General features: G+C 39.2%; 2 protein-coding genes and 1 pseudogene across 3 annotated transcripts; 2 read left to right on the forward strand and 1 right to left on the reverse strand.

Moving 5' to 3' along the window:
- LOC109241467 (copper transporter 5.1-like) lies at positions 4812-5385 on the forward strand. The gene has a single exon (XM_019408209.1). It carries the CDS (start codon positions 4908-4910, stop codon positions 5358-5360), a length of 453 nt encoding a protein of 150 aa, XP_019263754.1. The 5' UTR covers positions 4812-4907; the 3' UTR covers positions 5361-5385.
- LOC109229119 lies at positions 5811-16679 on the forward strand (annotated as a pseudogene).
- LOC109229126 (RNA polymerase II transcription factor B subunit 4-like) lies at positions 6985-18429 on the reverse strand. 2 transcript variants are annotated; one of them, XM_019394462.1, is made up of 11 exons: positions 18163-18429; positions 17948-18045; positions 17600-17843; positions 17406-17452; positions 14939-14976; positions 14819-14864; positions 14612-14665; positions 14443-14511; positions 12827-12903; positions 11786-11881; positions 6985-7584 (listed from the first exon to the last, which is right to left on the reverse strand). In XM_019394462.1, exons 1-11 carry the CDS (start codon positions 18191-18193, stop codon positions 7509-7511), a joined length of 876 nt encoding a protein of 291 aa, XP_019250007.1. In that variant the 5' UTR covers positions 18194-18429; the 3' UTR covers positions 6985-7508. The 2 variants fall into 2 exon arrangements, with proteins under 2 accessions (XP_019250007.1, XP_019250014.1); XM_019394469.1 differs by having other exon boundaries at positions 18126-18429.

Consider the following 19735-nt stretch of genomic DNA (forward strand, 5'->3'; position numbering starts at 1 on the left):
TTCTGAAGTCTATTCTGATTCTGGGCTTGAAAGTGGTTTGCATTTGAAGCTGTGGCTTGTTTTTGTTGTTGTTGGTCTATTACTGCTGCTCCCTCTTAGTTTCAAGCTAATATTTGGTCTCTTTTGATAATTATTCAGGCCTCATGAAAATTGGGCTTTCCACTTGGGCCTAGGTGGGATTTGTTGTGGAACCCAGTCCTTCGTGTCTTGTCGATTTTATTGAGCCATTGGGCCTCACGTTAGGCCAAGCCCAAATTCTGAAACTGAAAAATAGAATAGGCTTCGCTTAGTCTTAATTTTCGACCCATGTTTGAATTCAGCCTTGGTTTTAAAGTAAGAGCCTGTTTGGATGGGCTTAAAAGCTGGTCAAACCAGCTTTTAAGCACTTTTTAACTTCTGGAAGTGTTTGGCAACTAAAAAAAGGGCTTAAAAAAAGTTAAAATCTGCTTAAAAAAAGCCAAAACTAACAAGTTGGATAAACCCAACTTTTTTTAAATTGGCTTAAAAGCCATATTGGTTTGACCAAGGATATTACTTTCTTATCCCTTATAATATTTCTTATTCCCGAAATTACCCCTCACTAGAAAACCTAAAAACATACGGTCTCTTTCTTTTCTCTGTTGTTGACAGCGCCTCTGCTTTCTTCTTCCTCTTCTTCCATAACTCTCCCCAATTTTAGCTCCAATTTGAAAGCCTCTTCAGCCCAGTAAGTTATCTTCCTGTTGTACTTCTTATTTGGTTCCAGTTCTGCTGAACGATATAGCTTATTTTTATGATTCAATTAAAAACAAATGAAAGGAAAATGATAGTTTATATAGTTTCCCAGTGTTTAGTCCTTGTTTTCCTCTCAATGATATAGTTTAGTTTCCTAATCACGGATCAAATAGAAAGAAAACCTAGTGCCCCTGTATTCTTATTCTAATTATCCCCTTTATTGTGAGTTGTTATCATGATTTCTTTTGCCTAGTATGCAAACTATAATACCAGCAATCCCTTTGGGCTTAACCAGAATTATGTTTTGTTGCTCTAGTTTTATGGTATAAGTCTGCGTTCATATATTTGATGTGCCTACATGACCATGAAGATGCATACATTCCCAAGTTATGGGATGTTCGCTAAAGCGTGGTACTGCCAAGTTGCTGTAAATTTTTTCATTTGTCCTCACTTTTTCAGTACTTAGCATATGTAGTTTCTTGGCTGTTCTTTTTTAGCAGAAGATGTTCATTAGGCAGTGCGATCTGCATCTTGGGCAGTGCATTTCTAACTAATGGGACTTATGTCATATGCTTGATTGCTAGTTCACTTAGCTTTTACTGAATAAGTGTCCTGTGGTCTCTTGTGATTCTGAAGATTTCTAAGAAATGATTTTTAACAACTTGCGCTTTGTCGGCCTCAAACTGCTCGTCCTCTTTGTCAGTCTTAAAATCGGCAAAGAGACGAAGTAGTTTGCTTCCGTTAGCAATAAAGATGCTAACAATATCTGGAGGCTTATTGTGATTTGCGGCAAATAGCTTGAAGACATGAAACGCTTCTATTTGGATACTTTTGCTTGACTTCCTAAGTAGATTAGCGCATGAGGCAGAATTTGCTTCTCTCTGGGCATTAACAATATAATTTTTTGTTGCAATGGAATGGATGAAGACACTGTTAATTCAATGGCGTTAACAATATAATTTTTTTTTGTACTGGAATAAGCTAGTTCAAAGTAGTGTGAGCAACTTCAGTCTTAGCTTCTTGGTTGTTCTGCTTTCTTCAGATTATTTACATTTAATCATGCCAGACAATCTTTCAACATTCGGGAGAAACAATTCATAAACACTTTCATAGTGTTTTAAAGGCGATTTGTGAGCTTGCAAGAGATATAATTAGACCACATCAAAATTATAATGACGGTGCAGGAGCTCACAAGCCATGTAATGGTCGATATCTCCCTTTCTTTAGAGTAAGAAATATTTTTACATAATTATTTTTTATTAAACTTATAACTTAACTTTTATAAGTATTACTAACTTAAGTTAAATTTATACTTGTAAATGTATGTAGGATTGCATTGGAGCACTTGATGGCACACATATTAAAGCAAGATTACCGCAAGGTCAAGAGATACCATATATTGGACGTAAAGGTTATTCGACTCAAAATATTCTTGCTGTCGTAGATTTTAATATGTGTTTTACATTTGCATGGGCTGGGTGGGAAGGAGCAGCTCACGATAGTCGTATATTTGGTGAGACCCTTCGTAGACCAGAACTTAACTTTCCACGTCCAATTGGAAATAAGTATTATCTAGTTGATGCAGGATATCCTCACATGAAGGGATATATGGCTCCATACAAAGGAGATAATGTGGGATATCACCTAGCACAATCCCGTCGCGGTGCAACAAGACAATTGCGAGAAACAAGAGGGCGAATTGAAAAATTTAACTATTTGCATTCTTCTTGTAGAAATATTGTTGAGCGTACATTTGGGGTTTGGAAAGCAAGATGGTCAATTTTGCGAGACATGCCTTTCTATCACATTGACACTCAAAGATACATCGTACTTGCTACTATGGCCATTCATAACTATATTAGAAAGAAATGCAATATGGATGATGCATTTCGAGCAGCTGAGAATGAAAGATATGTTCCATCTGTTGATCCTGATGTTGGTACATCTTTGAGAGCTAATAACAATATAAATGCGGAAAATGTGGAAGAGCAAAGTGATCTTGTTTGGATGGGTCTTCGCGATTTGATTGCTAATAAAATTTGTGAAGCTTGATACTTGTAGTTGTATGAATCTTTTAAAACACTAATATTTATTGTTTCACATTCCAATTAAGAAATGTTATTTTGTTTCGTTCTCTTGAAATATGCATATAATGATCTAACTTTTATATAATTTGAGAAATCAGTGTATAACTTCAATTGACTGGAATTCAAATCTATAACTTCAATTGACTTCGAATTATTACCAATGCTTTACGCTGCTCATAGACGTGCACGGTAACTGACTCCCTCTAACAAACTTTAATTTCTAACAAATTAAACGCTTCCACTAACTCCATCAGAACAAGTAAAAGTCCTTTAATAACCCAATCCACATAAAGTTAAATTTACTTAAGCCATGCAATTGACTTCTATCGCAGCACTTTCTAAGCCAAGGGATGAAAAAAAAAGCAATTGATCAATTAGATTCTCATACAGATATATACAAAGCAAAAACTAACCTTTTTATTTTCTTGGCAAACAAATAAAAAAAACTATCTTAAGTAATTATTTAAATTAAAATTAATTTAAAATATAAATTATTTTTTGTTTGCATTACTTATGAATCAAATATATTGTAGTAATCAGCTCCTTTTATAATGTTAACAGCTTTAAGGATATTTCTGTCTTTTTAACAGAAAAAAATTCTTACCAGCACTTGTTTACCAAACACTTCAACAGCTTTTTTTAAGCTTCAGCACTTTTATCCTAACAGGTAACTGCTTATTTATAAAACAAGTTTCAGCACGTAAAAGCTGTTTTTAAGCACAAATGCTTAAAGGCTACTTTTTTTCAGCTAATCCAAACAGGCTCTAAATGTGATTCCTTTTAGCCTTATTTTGGGTCCTTGAAGTAGATTGGAGGTGTGCCATATTAGACAATAAAATAGTTTATGGCCCTCCAAAATTTAGTTTGAATTCCCTTTTAAAAATTAGAATTGAGGTGCGCCGCGCCAAATAAAATCTCAAATGCGTGGCCCTCATTTAACTATTTCTTTTAAAGCCTTAGAATTCGAGGCGCGCAATTTAGCAAATTTTCATGGCCCTCGCAAAGTTAAAAACGCGTAGTTGCTTTAGGCGCGTTATTTTAATAACATTACCTTCCTAAACTCGGGTGCGCATTTTTGTGACCCAAATCCAAATCTCAACAATGTTAGATGAAATATGTCGAGAGCCGCGGGTGCATTTATGTGACGTGGTTCAAAACGTATTTTTAATTACGTTGCAATTTTTCCTTAAAAAATAATTAAAAGCGGCTATAAAGTTAAAATTGAACCATAGGCTAAAACATGTATTAAAATCAGATAATGGGTCAATTATGATAGTTTAAGCGACCTGCTAGAACTACGGAATCCGGGGGTGCCTAATACCTTCCCTCGGGTTAACAGAATTCCTTATTTAGAATTTATGGTTCGCAGACTTCAAAAGGAAAGTCGAAATTTCCTCGATTTGGGATTTAAAATAAACCGGTGACTTGGGATACCAAATAAACTATCCCAAGTGGCGACTCTGATAAATAAATAATCCCATTTCGAATAATGTTACTTAAATTGGAAAAACTCTCTTATATACTATCCTTCGGGTGGTGTGTAAAACAAGAGGTGTGACATATAGTAGTATTATTTTTTCCTCCATTTAATCATGTATAGTACTATTTTTTTCTCCATTTAATCATGTATAGTGAAATTGGAAAAGGGTCAAAATTATCCCTATCGTTTGCTAAATGGTTTACAAATACCCATCTATCCGTCCAAAAAAACACACGACGTTATTTTTATATCTAAAAGTATCCCTCCTTCTAACGGCGCAGCACATGGCCCCACTTCTAATGTGTTGTCATTTTTTTATTGGGCCACGTGGCTCTGCTCAGAATCCAAATATTCGCCCCATTAACCAAACCCGCCCAATTATTTGTCTGACCCATTACTTTCTCTTTTTCTTAATCTCTCCCCACTTTCTCATCATTCTCACTCCAACACCCCCCACCCCCCACCCCCCACCCCCAACAAAAAAAACCAAACGCAACAAATTCAAAGGTCCATACTTTTCCAATAAATCAAACAATCTAAAACCAACCCATCATCTTCCTCAAAAACCCCACCTCAAACTCCTCATCTTCCGATCACAAATCCAAAAACCCAAAATCAAAGCAAAAATGATGCGCATGACCTTTTACTGGGGTAACAAAGTGACCCTTTTGTTTGATTTTTGGAGAACTGATTCTTGGTCAAGCTATGCCCTCGCTTTACTCGCTTGTTTCATCGTCTCCGTTTTTTATCAGTATATGGAAGATCGCCATCAGCGATTCAAGATTCTCTCTTCAAAATCCAAGAAAAACTATCCTCCGTCGTCGTCCAACGTCACCGTGAATACCCCTCTTCTTTACTCTTTTCCGACTGTCGGCAGTGTGTGGAATTCGGCGAGATTTGCGACGGCGATTCTATTTGGGATTAATTCGGCGATTGGGTATATGCTTATGTTGGCTATTATGTCGTTTAACGGCGGCGTTTTTGTTGCCGTCGTTTTGGGTCTGTCGATCGGATATTTGCTTTTTAGGACCGGTGAAGAGGATGTTGTGGTCGTTGATAATCCATGTTCCTGTGCTTGAAATTTTCTGAATATTAATGTTACTTGTAATGAGTTTGGTTCTTGTTTTACCCATAGAAATTATATGGAAAATGATAATGAAGATGTCTTTTTTTTTTTGGAAGATGGCGCGTGTCAAATAGATGGCAGATCAAACAAATGGGATGGGTATATTATACCCATATATATGAAGTGAAATGAGGAGCCACGTGGCCCAATAAAATGTTGACAACGCATTAGAAGTGGGGCCCACGTCTGCTGCGCCGTTAAAAGGAGGGGTAATTTTAGGTATAAAAATAACGTCGTGTGCTTTTTTGGACGGATAGATAGACGGAGGGTATTTATAAACCATTTAGCAAACGATAGGGATAATTTTGACCCTTTTCCGTAGTGAAATTGAGACGTTGAATGGAAGATTAATTCGCCGTAAAATCAGAAATCAGAAAATATACAAAAAGAGTAGGCCCCATCGGTCCTTGTCTTCCCAAATGCAAAACCACGTATTCCTCTTTGCTCTTATCAGCCCCAGCCGAGAATTATCCCGTAAATATCCCTCTCATCTTCTATCCACAAACAAACTCCATTGAATAGAAACCCAAATCTCCAAGTCAAATACACACAGCGCAAAAGGAAGAAGAAGAAGAAGAAGAAGAAGAGATATGGCTGTGGCCAACGCTTGGGCTGCGGCTGGACACGCCACCGTCCGTATACCTCCGTCGAGGCCTTCCCTCTCTTCTTCTTCATTCTTTCGTTAATTTCCCGAATATATTATTTCTTAAGAACAGCAAAAATTCGAGCCTTTGTTGCCGATGCGTCAATGTCAACAGCACTTCCTCAACTTCCTCTGCTGATGAAAATTGCAACAATAGCTGCTTCGCTACTTCTTCATCCGATTGGGATTGGAACCGCTGGACCCGCTATTTCTCTGAAATTGAACAAGCTGAGAGCTATGCCTCTGTGCTCAAGGTACTTTATTCCTCTCTCTCTCTCCCTCCCTCTCTCTCTCTCTCTCTTTGATTTGAAGTAGATTTGCTTGATGTATTTTGTATGAATCGGTAATATCTGTTGCAGTTATTCAGAATCCATGTGGACTTAAGTTCGTATAGGATAGGTTTAGTTGTTGCTACAGTCCTTTTAGTTTAGTTAGCGATCTGTATAGAAGAAGTGTAAGATTTGGAGAATTGATAAAATAGAATTCGTCCTAAAAGGCGCAAATTCTTGAGTATTGGAATCAAATAGGTCCAAATATAATTGTATAGATATAGAGCATTCATATAGTTGACTCTAAAAGACACAACTCCTAGGCAAGGACGGACCTATCCTTATGTCAAAACCTATTTGCCCCATGCCTTTTAATTAATCCCTTTTTACTTAAAGTTAGATGCTCAATTAGCCTCTTCGATTGTTGTTAAGAGACTAAGACCCCTCTATTCCCAAAAGCTGATGAAATAAATAAGAGGTGATTTAGTATAGAATTTTATGCTTGGGGTAGTTGTTGTGTCCTACTTAATTTGACATCTCTTACTGACTAATGGATCTATAAACAGCAAGAGTCTCCATGAGGTATTCTTGTAAAAATTTCTTGTAAAAACAAATCACTAAAATATATGAATAATAAATTAAATACTGGGGAAATTGGTCCCAAATTTAATTAAATTTTCATTATCTGCATCTGCAAAGATTTGTTATAATAATTCGAATCCCAGGAGGATTAGAAATTATGGACCTAAATTTGGAAAGATGTTTGGTACTATGATTTGCAATTTGTACGCCCTAACTTGTATCGGAATTCCACTTCCAACTTTCCATTTCGGCAATAACAATTTTTTTTTATATAGAAAGATTAAAAGTTGGTTAGGATCATCCCGCTGTTGTTCCTTCATCTAGAAAAGGAAATAGTTCAGTAACAAGAAAACTTGCTATTTCGTAGTTTGCCTTGAGCTTTTCCTCCTGTCCTCCTAGCCTTCCTTTTTTGAAAGAGTCAACATCCTTCCAACTCCACTGCTTTCTTTAATTTCCACTTCCTCCTGCTGAAACATAGTCTAGTATCATTAAAGTCCCAGTGAAGGCCTAGCCTCAACGTCTGAGAGCTTATTATCCTAAGAAAGCTCTTGAAACACACTTGTGCAGCAACTTGTGAGGTGTCAAGGAGAACTTTAGCATTATCTGTTCAACTACCATCTGGAGTCTTTCTCCTCTGATCCGAGGCTGAGGGATCCTGCTTTCGTGCCTCTCCGAAATTTGATCTGCATTTGATGGCATGATTCAAAAGTTAGAATATCCAAACTCAACCTCAAGCATCCATTATATGATTTAAGTTATTCAGCAGAATGGTGGTAGAACAGTTATTTTGACCTTCAGTGCCTTTTGGTTTGTGTCTCAGATATTCTTGGAGAACAGGAAGAGAATCCTTGTAGATGACAAGTTATCTATTAGCACTAATAGCCTGTTTGGCCAAGCTTCTTTTTGGCCAAAAGTGCTTTTTTTTGGCCAAAAGCACTTTTGGCCAAAAACTGAGGTGTTTGGCCAAGCTTTTGGAAGGAAAAAAGTGCTTTTGAGGAGAAACAGAAGCAGTTTTGGAGAAGCAGAAAAAAGTAGCTTCTCTCCAAAAGCACTTTTTTGAGAAGCACTTTTGAGAAAAATACACTTAGAAGCAGTTTTTTAAAGCTTGGCCAAACACTAATTGCTGCTCAGAAGTGCTTTTCAAACTAATTAGCCAAACACAAACTGCTTCTCACCAAAAGTATTTTTGAGAAAAGCACTTTTGAAAAAAAGCACTTCTCAAAATAAGCTGATTTTTGCAGCTTGGCTAAACGGGCTATAACTAGGTGAGTAAAGTTCATGTATCCCCAATTCTTCCCTAAGAAATTCAGGTAGTTAACAGAATTGAGACACCAGATGGCAAGAAAGTTTACCAGCCCAATTTAAAGAATGTGCAAGGGACTCCACTGGTGAGACTTGAGAGCGAACTAGTTCTCTATTCCAGACTACCACAAAGAAATCTTTGGTTTAAATAATAGGATATCGCACAGGTAAAGACATGTACTCCCTATATGTAGGTCCCATCTTTCTCGCACTTCTAAAGGAAACATGGAACCAGTCCAAGTGATTCTTAATACGAATTGTAACTGTACCTGTTTGTCCTATAATTGCTTTTCAGAACTCAACCTTCTAGGAAAGCTAGCACATATCATGTTGCAAACTAAAATGTCAAAATCAGGTCACTAAGATACAATCATTATGTCCACTCCCTTGTCCTTGTAAAAAGGTTTTTAATAATTGCGGATACAAAAGGATTCATATAGCTAACTCCAACTAATAGGGAATTGAGACATAGTTGATACGGAACAGTAAACAATACGACCAGGTCCCTGCTTGTATTTGGTGGGTGGTCCGGAAGGAGAGAAACCAGCGATTCTTTGAAGGAAACATGAAAGTGCACATAGATTGAAGTAAAGATGCATCTCTTTTAGCTTTTTGGTGCAGAAACCTTGATGCAATGGAGCTAGGGCACGTAAATCATAGCAAAAGTCTGCTTAATATTATTTACGAGAGCTGATTATTAGACCTCCTTGTCTGGCAGCAATGGAGTTGAGTTTTTGCTTTTTGTAGAGCACACTCCACATTCAATTGATGCTGGTTGTAACAAAAACCTTACGAACTGATCAAAAAGTGACCAGGACCGACCGTAACAGTTGACATGATCATAAGCTCATGATCATAACAATTTACGAGAGCTGATTATTAGACCTCCTGAGCATTTGGTTACTTTTCAGAGTACGGTGGCTAAGACTCAGATAGAGGGTTGTGCAAGGATTGCAAGGTTATCCCGAGTGAGACACTCGCGACTCAACATAGGCTCTTGGTGATGGACGTCGGCATCTTGATAAGGAGGAAGAAGAAGGTGGGTAGGGGTCGTCCGAGGATTAGGTGGGGTGCCTTGACGAAGGAGAAAGCTCAGGAGCCGGAGAAGAGGTTGTTGGCTATGGGGGCCTGGAGGAGTAGTGGGGATGCAAGCGATATGTGGACGATGACGGCGAGCTGTATTAGGAGGCGGCGGGAGAGGTGCTAGGGGTCTCGAAGGGTTACTCGGGCGGGCACATGGGCGACTAGTGGTGGAACGCCAAGGACCGGGGAAAGGTGAAAAAAAGAAAGCGGCGTACCAGAGGTTAGTGGAGAGTACAGAAGAGGAGGAGAGGCGGATGACCAGAGAAAGTTATAACGAAGCTAAGAAGGTGGCGAAGTTAGTGGTCACGGAAGCTAAGAATGCAGCATTTGGTCGCATGTACGAAGAACTGGGGGACAAAGGCTGGGACAAGAAGTTGTTCCGGCTGGCCAAGGCGAGAGAAAGGACGGGTCGTGATCTAGACCAAGTGAGGTGTATCAAGGACGAGGAAGGCCGAGTGTTGGTAAACGACGCGCAGATTAAGCGGAGGTGACTGACGTACTTTCACAAGCTGCTGAATGACGAAGGGGACAGAGACATTTTGCCAGGAGAATTGGAGCACTCCGAGAGTCACCAAGATTTTTCGCTATTGTAGGCGCATTAAGGTCGAGGAGGTTGTGAGGGCTATGCGTAAGATGAGCAGGGGCAGAGCGGTCGGGTTAGACGAAATTCCGGTAGAATTTTGGAGGTATGTGGGTAGAGCAGGATTGGAATGGCTAACTAGGCTTTTAATGTTATTTTCAGGACGAAGGAGATGCTAGAGGAATGGAGGTGGAGTACGATGATACCGCTATATAAGAACAAAGGCGATATCTAGAACTGTAACAACTATAGGGACATCAAGTTACTAAGTCATACCATGAAAGTGTGGGAGAGGGTAGTGGAAGTGAAGGTGAGGAAGCTGGTGTCAATATCCGATAACCAGTTTGGGTTCATGCCTGGTCGTTCTACCACGGAAGCGATCCATCTTATTCGGAGGTTGGTGGAACTGTACAGAGATAGGAGGAAGGATTTGCACATGGTGTTTATTGACCTAAAAAAAGCTTATGACAAGGTCCCTAGGGAAGTTCTTTAGAGATGCCCGAAGATGAAAGGTGTTCCAGTGGCTTATATTAGGGTGATTAAGGACATGTATGATGGAACTAAGACTCGGGTTAGGACAGTGGGAGCGACTCAGAGCATTTTTCAGTTGTTATGGTGTTACACTAAGGATTTGCGCTCAGCCCGTTCGTATTTGCTCTGACGATGGACGCACTAACACACCATATTCAAGGGGAGGTGCCATGGTGTATATTATTTGCCACACGAGGCGGTGTTAACGAGAGGTTGGAGGTTTGGAGACGAACCCTTGAGTCTAAAGGTTTCAAGCTGAGCAAGACTAAGACTGAATACGTGGAGTAAAAGTTCAGTGGCATGCCGGGAGAAGCGGACATGGACGTAAGGCTTGCCTCTCAAGTCATCCCCAAGAAAGGGAGCTTCAAGTACCCGGGGTCGGTTATCCAGGGGATGGCGAGATTGACGAGGATGTCACGCACCGTATAGGGGTAAAGTGGATGAAATGGAGGCTAGCGTATGGCATCCTGTGTGACAGGAAGGTGCCTCCGAAACTTAAAGGAAAGTTCTATAGAGTGGTGGCTAAGCCGGCCATGTTGTATGGTGAAGAATGTTGGCCAGTGAAGAATTCTCATATCCAGAAGATGAAAGTTGCAGCGATGAGGATTCTGATATAGATGTGCGAGCATACTAGGCTAGATAAGATTAGGAATGAAGATATCCGGGTGAAGCTGGGCGTGACTCCTATGGAAGACAAGATGCGGAAGCTAGGCTTAGATGGTTCGGGCACTTGCGGAGGAGAAGCATGGATGCACCGATAAAGAGGTGTGAACGGCTGGCCTTGACGGGTATGAGAAGAGGGTAGAGGGCGGCCTAAGAAATATTGAGGAGAGGTGATCGGGCAGGACATGGTACGGCTGCAGATTTCCAAGGATATGGCCCTTGATAGGAAGTTGTGGAGGTCGAGCATTATGGTTGTAGGTTAGGAGATAGGGCGCTAGTATGATAGTGTTTTGTTTTAGGCTGCTAGTGGCTCCAATTGTGTTCTTAATACTTCATTAGGGTTGTAGGTTAGGTTGTAGTATGTTTAGTGGCCCTTGTTATGTCCATATTATTCCCTTACGTCTGTAGTATTGTGCCTTTCTTACTGCTTAGTGTTATTACTTTTCTCTTTATTTTCTGGTTATTGTGTTGCTGGTGTTATCTTTCTGGATTCCTTTGATGTTACTGATACACTGTTTCTTTCCTTCTTCTTGTGTCGATAGTCTATCGGAAACAGCCTCTCTACTCCTCCGGATTAGAGGTAAGGTCATACACACTACCCTCCTTAGATCCCACTTGCGGGATCTCACTGTGCTGCTGTTGTTATTGTTGTTGTTGTTGTATAATAAATGAAAAATGAAGAGCTCGTCAATGAGACTCTTTAGTTAAAAGATAACAAAACTCACCCGCATGTTGAGCATTTCTTGTGATGCTTGCAGAATATGGATAAACAAACAGAGCATATGTAGCCCATGTCAATTGTGTTCTTGTGGCAAAAGCACCTGCAAGTTAGTAGCAGCTTAATCAGATGAGCAGCAATAGTTAATTAAGTGTGACAAGGGCGAAGAGTAATCCCAATTCTACATTCGGGTATGTGCTCAAGGAATGTTTGTCAAAATGGACTAGAAATTGGAGTACAGATTTATTTGGTTCCAGATAGCATGACCTCAGTCGAATACTTGCAGTTGCTTTTAGTAGGATAGGTCTCCTTGAATTAACATCCCTTTTCCTTTTTGTTGAAATAGGATTCCACCGGATGTTTTTCATTTACTAGCATAACTAACATGATTGAAAGAGAAACTGGTCACCACCGTCTAAAGTGGCCTAGATGGAAAATCAGTTTCACTTCTAGTTATTACTTAAAGTGTTTCTGGACCCTACTTTAAGTAAGGATTCCAAACCTTTCAAAAGTAAGAGGTATATGTTGTTTTTATTGGCACACTGCCTATATTATGCATTCAAGTTCTGGTTAAAATCTCAAAAGTTGAAATTTCATGTACTCCTCAGTGGTCACAAATAAATCTAAAGACCCTTTCCTATTCTTTATCTTGATATGTTTGTCGGACAGAGTTTTCTGATTGCCACTACTTAGCATGTTTCTTACTTTCAGATGAGTAAGGTTCTTCACAGACAGAAGGCAAAAGAAAAGCACACACGACGATTATAAATAATATGTCGAAATCAAATCATCGGCCACTACAAGCAATGGAAAAGCTAAGCCGTATAAACGCAAAGCTAACGACCTATATATAGATTATCAACAGGTCATGCAAATTCACCGAGGATCTACTTGCCTAACAGAGTCAGCCCAAAATGGACAATGATAGGCAAAAAACAAAGATAGTACATCAAAGTCTAAGTGTGTTCTGTCTAAGTGTGTTCTTGCTATGCACATCAGCTCATCATGCGAGAAATAATTTAGCTAAAAGACATGCTGAACCACTTACGATGCACGAAAGTCAACTCCCACAGGTCTGGGAAGTTGCAAGAAGGCACGAGAATGCAAATCAGTCGCAAAAACTGTCTGCATTTTGAAAAAGCCCATTAGTATTTTCAAATGAAAAATTAAAAAACATTTCTGAAGACAACACATTCTTTAAATATGACATATCAGATCAGACTGAAATATGATGCCAACTTGAAGTATCATTTCCTCAGGAAACCTGACAGACAAAGATAACCAGAATCTGGTGCAGTGAATTAAAAAAGAATTTTTATTTGGGTAAGCAGTGAGTTGAAAAGAATTTCTGGTGCAGATACTGTACTCTCGTCATGAAAGTGTTGTAGCAATAAACTATTGTATTTCATGCAAAGTGAATGAAATTTTGAACATAAGATTATACAACAATAACATCTCCATTCATGATATTATCATCTCCCACGCACTTAAAAGGACATAACATGAGCATTTCACCTATGTTGTTCAGACTCGGGAGTGTGTAGCCGATACAGGTGTGGATCTAGAGATCTGATTCTTCATCACATAAAATTTTAGATTCGGGGGTATGGATCCGACTGCCGGATATGGGAGTTGGGATACGGCCAATAAATGTATATTAGACATATATGCGTGTGTATAGATATTTCGATTAAGTAAAGTTATTGAGCTAAAACTAATACAATTTAATTTCTTTATGAACACCTAATATTTCAATCATAAGACATATATATATATATATATATATATATATATGACGTAAACCCAAATTCAAGCCAAATACCCAATCAATCTATGCTTCTTGGTCATAGATATAGTCAAAGAACCCTAGGGGTTGGCCTGGTGGCAATTGACTTGAGCCTTGGGGTTTGCTCCCTTTCAAGGTCTCAAGTTCGAAACCCACTGGGTGCAAACAATTTCTGTGGGCCATCGGACTGGTTAAAGCCTGAATTAACCGTGGTGCACTTGCGGGAAACTCCTTGCCGAGGGCTGTGCACCCCCGGGATTAGTCGGGGCTCGAAGAGACTCGGACACCCGGTGCAAATCAAAAAAAAAAAATGTAGTCAAAGAACCCAAGGTAAGTTGACCAAATCTGTTGTGGATCCATACCCACACCCAAATCGTGTCGAATCAACATGGGTACGGCATGGATTTTGAAAGGTCCGAGCAACATAGCATTTCACTTTAGAGGCTAAGGAAAAGTGATTGAACAAGGTAGTGCAGATGAAATTTGGAAAAATACCCCCCGCCCCCAAAGTCATTGAACATTGGGATCTTTTACAGATATATCCTTTTAATGACATGAATAATGAATCGCCACCATTTGGTTGGTCACTGTACGTCCAACCACAACAGAAAAGACTACATATGAAAAGATAGAAACCAGATTTGCAAATGAGAAAACTATTGGCAGGTTTTTTAGCGTAAGCTCCTCGGTAAAATCGTTACATAGAATCAACGAATTAAGTCAGTTCAACATGCCTCCAAGTCAGATAGGAACTCATGTTTAAAGGAAGCCACTGGAGAGTGGACAACTTTAAATGTTCGATGCTGGATATAAGCTACTGCCGAGTTAAACTGGTAACCTAGAGATAACTTAGTATTAAGAAATTGAATAACACTTACCGAGAGATATTGAAACAGTCCATCTGATACTTGGGGTTTCAAATATACACCACCAGTGATGTAAGAGGCCTGTCCAAAGATATGTACCATTATATCAGTGAGCCAAAAAGGAACCAATGCCAGGAAGGAATAGATTTAGGACCAAAAGTTACAGGTAGAGAAATGACACCTGCTGAAGAAAAGCAGAATGCTGGGATCCTATTACACATGAATCAATGGGTACCTGCAATAAAATGCATTTTGAACCACATTATAACAATCAGGGTCCAGTTCCTTATTTCACCTTTATGACGATGATGCTTTTATTTTCTAATTAATAGAAGGAAATGAAACGGTTACAGAACTGAAGCAAATAATTACTAAATCCTCCACATACCATTGAACGTTGAGCTGAGAAAATTGCATTCATGACTGCAACGTATCTGCAAAAAGGATAATATTTCAGCAGGGAACCAAACAATGAAAAGATTTTACACGCTGCTAAGATCCAACATACTGTCCGGGCCCATCTGGAGATCCATGCAGACACAATATCTGCCATCATTTCAAGCACAATCTCTTAGCAACATTTATATCCAACATAATAGAAAAGGAATTATATTTTGAAGCACAAAACATGAAAAGACATGTATTCTCCCAAAAAGTACCTTACTGCTAAAAGACACTAAATGATCAAATTAAACCCGTACTGCAGACAGTATCTTTTCGCAATATCTGGTAATATTACATTAAAAAATTGCCCATGAAATAGAACAGAGGAAAGACAGTTAAAATGTAGGCATTTCTCTGTCTTTGCTAACACATTCTCTTTTTTTCTTTCTCTCTTTGCTAACTATCCTCCTCTTATTCTTCTCTGTTTTTGCTTATACTTGCTTTGAGGGGATAAAAAAGATCAGATGGGTCGATGCAAGAACTGGGATTCCATGGACTGGTGTTTACACCTGAAAATGAGGGAGAGGCCACGGTGGCGATTTGAAGAGGATGCTTAATTGCCGGAATGTGAAACAGTATGGACCAAAAGAATGGCACCTTGTATCTTGCATATGAACACACCCCTCAGCAGGGACGCTAAGCCTTATTTGGGAAGGTGGAAAAACTACCTCAAACCAGGATTTTTAAAAGGATCACTCACTGAATAGGAGCGGTGTCTTGTTATCCAACTACGGGCCAAACACGGTAATGAATGGAAGAAAATAGCAGCACTGAAGTACCAGGTCGGACTGCTACAAGATTGGGGAAGTGGTGGGAAGTATTCAAAGAGATGCAACAGAGGGATCAGAATGAAAACAATAAGGTTGTTGATCCAGTAGACGAGGGAAAGCACGACCACATTCTGGAGACCTTTGCAGAGAAGATTGTGAAAGAGTAGAGTGTCCCAGGTTTACTTATCGCTACTTCTAAGTTCTAATGGAGGTTTCTTCCATGCTGATGCACCAGCTCCTTCACCACAAGCTCCTCTTCCTCCATGGCTTTCTAATTGCAGTGCTACTTCAACTGTCAGATCACCATCTCCATCTGTGACTTTAAGTCTCTCCCCCTCAACAGCGCACCTATGCCTGCGCCTGGTATTCCATGGCTACAGACAGATAGAGGACCCGAAAAAACTCCCCTTATCTTGAGCAGTTCTCCACATCATGGGGTTGCCCCTCCTTGTGGAGAAAACTCATTTGTTACTGAACTTGTGGAAAGCTGTAAAGGCCTGGACGAAGGGCATCGTGCTTGGGCTGCTGATCAAAAGGAAGCAGCTTGGAGGCTAAGGCGGGTGGAATTGCAGCTAGAATCAGAGAAAACATGCAACGCTAGGCAGAAGATGGAGGAAACTGAAGCAAAAAATGAAAGCTCTGACGGAAGAGCAGAAGGCAACTCTAGACAGGATTGAAGCAGAATACAAGGAGCAACTAGCAGGCCTGAGGAGGGATGCAGAAGCAAAGGAGCAGAAATTGGCAGAGCAATGGGCTTCCAAACATTTGCACCTTACTAAGATTCTTGAGAAGATGGGATGCCAATCAAGACTTGCAGAACCTAATGGTGGCCGCTAAAGCAAGCTGCAACCTAAGCCAAAAATTCTTTTGCATGTCCTGGCCGCCTAAGACGGTTCTTTCAAACTGCAACGACTTTTCTTACTGTAAACTTTTTGTTTGATCACCTTCTACTTGGTTAACTATGTTGTCATTTCTGTATGATAATTATGCAATAGCCTGCAGTTTTTCTGGTATCTGCAAGGATTTCTTGCAACATTGTGACAGCATAAGAACCTATATCTTTCGGTAGTACATGCTAAATATTACTAGCCCAAAAAAAATGTAGGCATCTCACTGGGTATGGTAGTTTTTTTTTGCCATTTAGCAAAAATTGCAGTACAAGCAGATCAGGACGCTTTGAAATTTAACTGATGTTTTTATTGAGATTACATAGAACATCCAAATAAGCTAATCCACACGCACGAGTGCGCGCACACATTTCTTTTACCCTGCCATTACAGAGGCGGGTCTAGGATTTCTAGTACATGGGTGCTTTCCTAAAAAAAAAGGACAAAATGTATCTAGTGGGAATTGATCCCTATACCCTCTTGGTAAATAACTCAACCTTCAACCAAGTGCACCATTCAACCTTCTTGGAGCATGGGTGCCAAGAGTTATTATTATATCAATTTCAGAAAATAAGTTCATAAAATATCTAATTTTACGAAGAGATCATGGGTTCACGTGCCCCGGATTACACCTATAAATCCGCCCTGCCTGCCAAAACCCCATTAAGTTGGTTATGCACCTTTGAGGCAAACCTAGAAGTTCCTTTCTTCCCAAGGACAAGCATGGATACTGTGTTTGGCATGGCAACATATGAATTCTAAAATTTACTATCGCAAATTGGTCAACCAGTAAAATTATCAGAGCGGAATAGAATCTACAAGCTAGTATAAATCGTCATATCATTTTCACTTACTACTGAAATGAGGAACTTACCCGAGGTTGTGGATGAAGAGGCCCTGTACGAAATACCCGTTGAATATCTAACCATTCACGCAGGTTAAGAGAAGCACACTTCCTCTAAACAAACATGAATTCATAGCTATGCACCATAAAAGATAAAAAAGCACTAAACTTGCAATTCAATGAGGATTAAAAAAGCCAAACCAACATGAAGTGATTGAGGATACAGCAGAGAGCCATGGAAAGGGAACCAGAAAGAAGTGAAAATCCAACTCCATCAACAGAGTCTTCTTGACTCAAGGATTCATCTTTATCCACAAACTCCTCCAGTTTCTCCAATAAGCATTCAGCCCTTTGCATTGAGGAACTAGACGAATCAAACACATAATCACATGAATTGTACCCAGTTGCAATCACAACCACTTGGTTCATCTGATTCAGTAAAAGTAATGAATTCAAGAAAGCAAGTACCTGCATTTTTTCCCCCAAAAAATTCCAGCATCAAAATTCAATAGATAAAAACTACAAGGACTATTTATTTAGAAAAAACAAATCTTGGGTTTTTGGGGGTTTACATGAGATAGGAATTTAGAGAATGTGAAGGCAGTATTCTTCATGGAGCTCCAAAAGTACGGATTTGTATCGATCAGAACCATCAATAGGCTTACATCATCTGAAATTATTCAAAAAGAAGATTGATTAAGACAATTAATTTATGTGTAGTTTTCTTTTAGTCCATTAGCATATACTTACTGCATAACTTCAGCTACTTAGAGAGGGAGAGAGAGACCTGTGTAAAGCTTTGATGAAACCGGAGTCATGGCCGCCGGCGGAACTTACTGGTATACTGAAAATGGGAAATAGAGGAAAAGCCTGAGTGCGGGTTCGGGCTAGAGAGATTGTGACTTCCAGTGGAACCTTTGCTGCAACGTACTTTCGGATTTTGCCTTTTAGCCCTCCCGTTGTAAAGTTAAGTGAAAACCCAGAAAAAGAGAGATTTGGAGAGAGGAGTTAGTTTTTCTTGTCATTAAGTAAAGCCGAAGTAGCTGTATCATATGGACAGTTTGGCCGAGTGGTCTAAGGCGCCAGATTTAGGCTCTGGTCCGAAAGGGGGTGGGTTCAATTCATACAGCTGTCAGATGAACATCATTTTTTTTCCTTTCTAGTACTTTACTAGATTTTGTATTGTTTGGCAATGATAAAAAGTGCTTAAGAGCCTGTTTGGATTAGCTTATTTTAAGTGCTTCTAAGTAAGCTATTTTGTAGTATTTGGATAAAATAAAATAAAAAGTACTTTTAAGCACTTGTTTTTAAGCTAAAATGACAAAAACAAGCCAAAAGTTACAATTCCTAACTTATGGCTTAAAAGCTAGTTTGACTTAAAAGTCACTTAAAACAAGCTCATCCAAACGGGATCTAAATCACTTATTTTTAGGCACGAAACGTATAAAAATAAGCTAAAAGCCAAAAGTTGGGTATCTTACCAACTTATGGCTTTTATCTTATAAGCTACTTTTTAAAAATCAATCCAAACGCCCTTTATATTCCTAACTTATGGCTTTTGGCTTAAAAGTCACTTACATCAAGCTCATTCATACGGGCTATATAATTTTGGCTAAGGTGTAGGGACTATACAATAACATGTACAAAAAGTTGTCTGAATTGTACCTCAAAAACTTGGGCCTCTTTCATTCAATGTTGATTTCCTTTGCCCTTCTCACATGAACACAAATGTCATATTCTCTTCTTTCCTACGCTCTCTCTCTCTCTCTCTCGTTTAACATCTCTCTCTTAATAAGGTAATTTTCCTAGGTTGCATTATTCTTCATCCTAAGGTACTCATTATTTTGCACATTTTTGATAATCTATGAACATGATCTATACTTCTCGATCGGAAAAAAAATCGAGAAATTAAGAAAGTTCGGCTACATAGGTTATAGAGAGAGGTGGACGAGAGTTATAATAGTTCTCCTCATTCCATACAGGCCTGTGAAGGTCCCGTCTTTTTCTTACTTGAATGAAGAAATACATAACATCTATTTTCGAGCATGGCCAGCAATTCACTTTCCGCTTCTAAACACAAAAGAGTGATTGAAAGAAGAGTATAAGCTTAAGTCTGACACATGAAAATGATCATAAATGTGGTGAAATCTAATAGCGCATGGTTATTACATTATCATATAGTGTATTGCAACCCTTTATTTTGATAAGTCGAGTAGGGAATCAGTTTTTTTTTCTCCTCAAGCAAGGAATTGGCTACACCTCATCTTCTTCATCAATCATAAATATGATGACCAGGTAAACCTATTGTGCGGAGGAACAAAAGAACTGAATGTTAAACATGCAGCATCTACATATCAGAT

Source organism: Nicotiana attenuata, chromosome 1 (genome assembly GCF_001879085.1).
Source record: "Nicotiana attenuata strain UT chromosome 1, NIATTr2, whole genome shotgun sequence".
Classification (NCBI taxonomy): Eukaryota; Viridiplantae; Streptophyta; class Magnoliopsida; order Solanales; family Solanaceae; genus Nicotiana; species Nicotiana attenuata.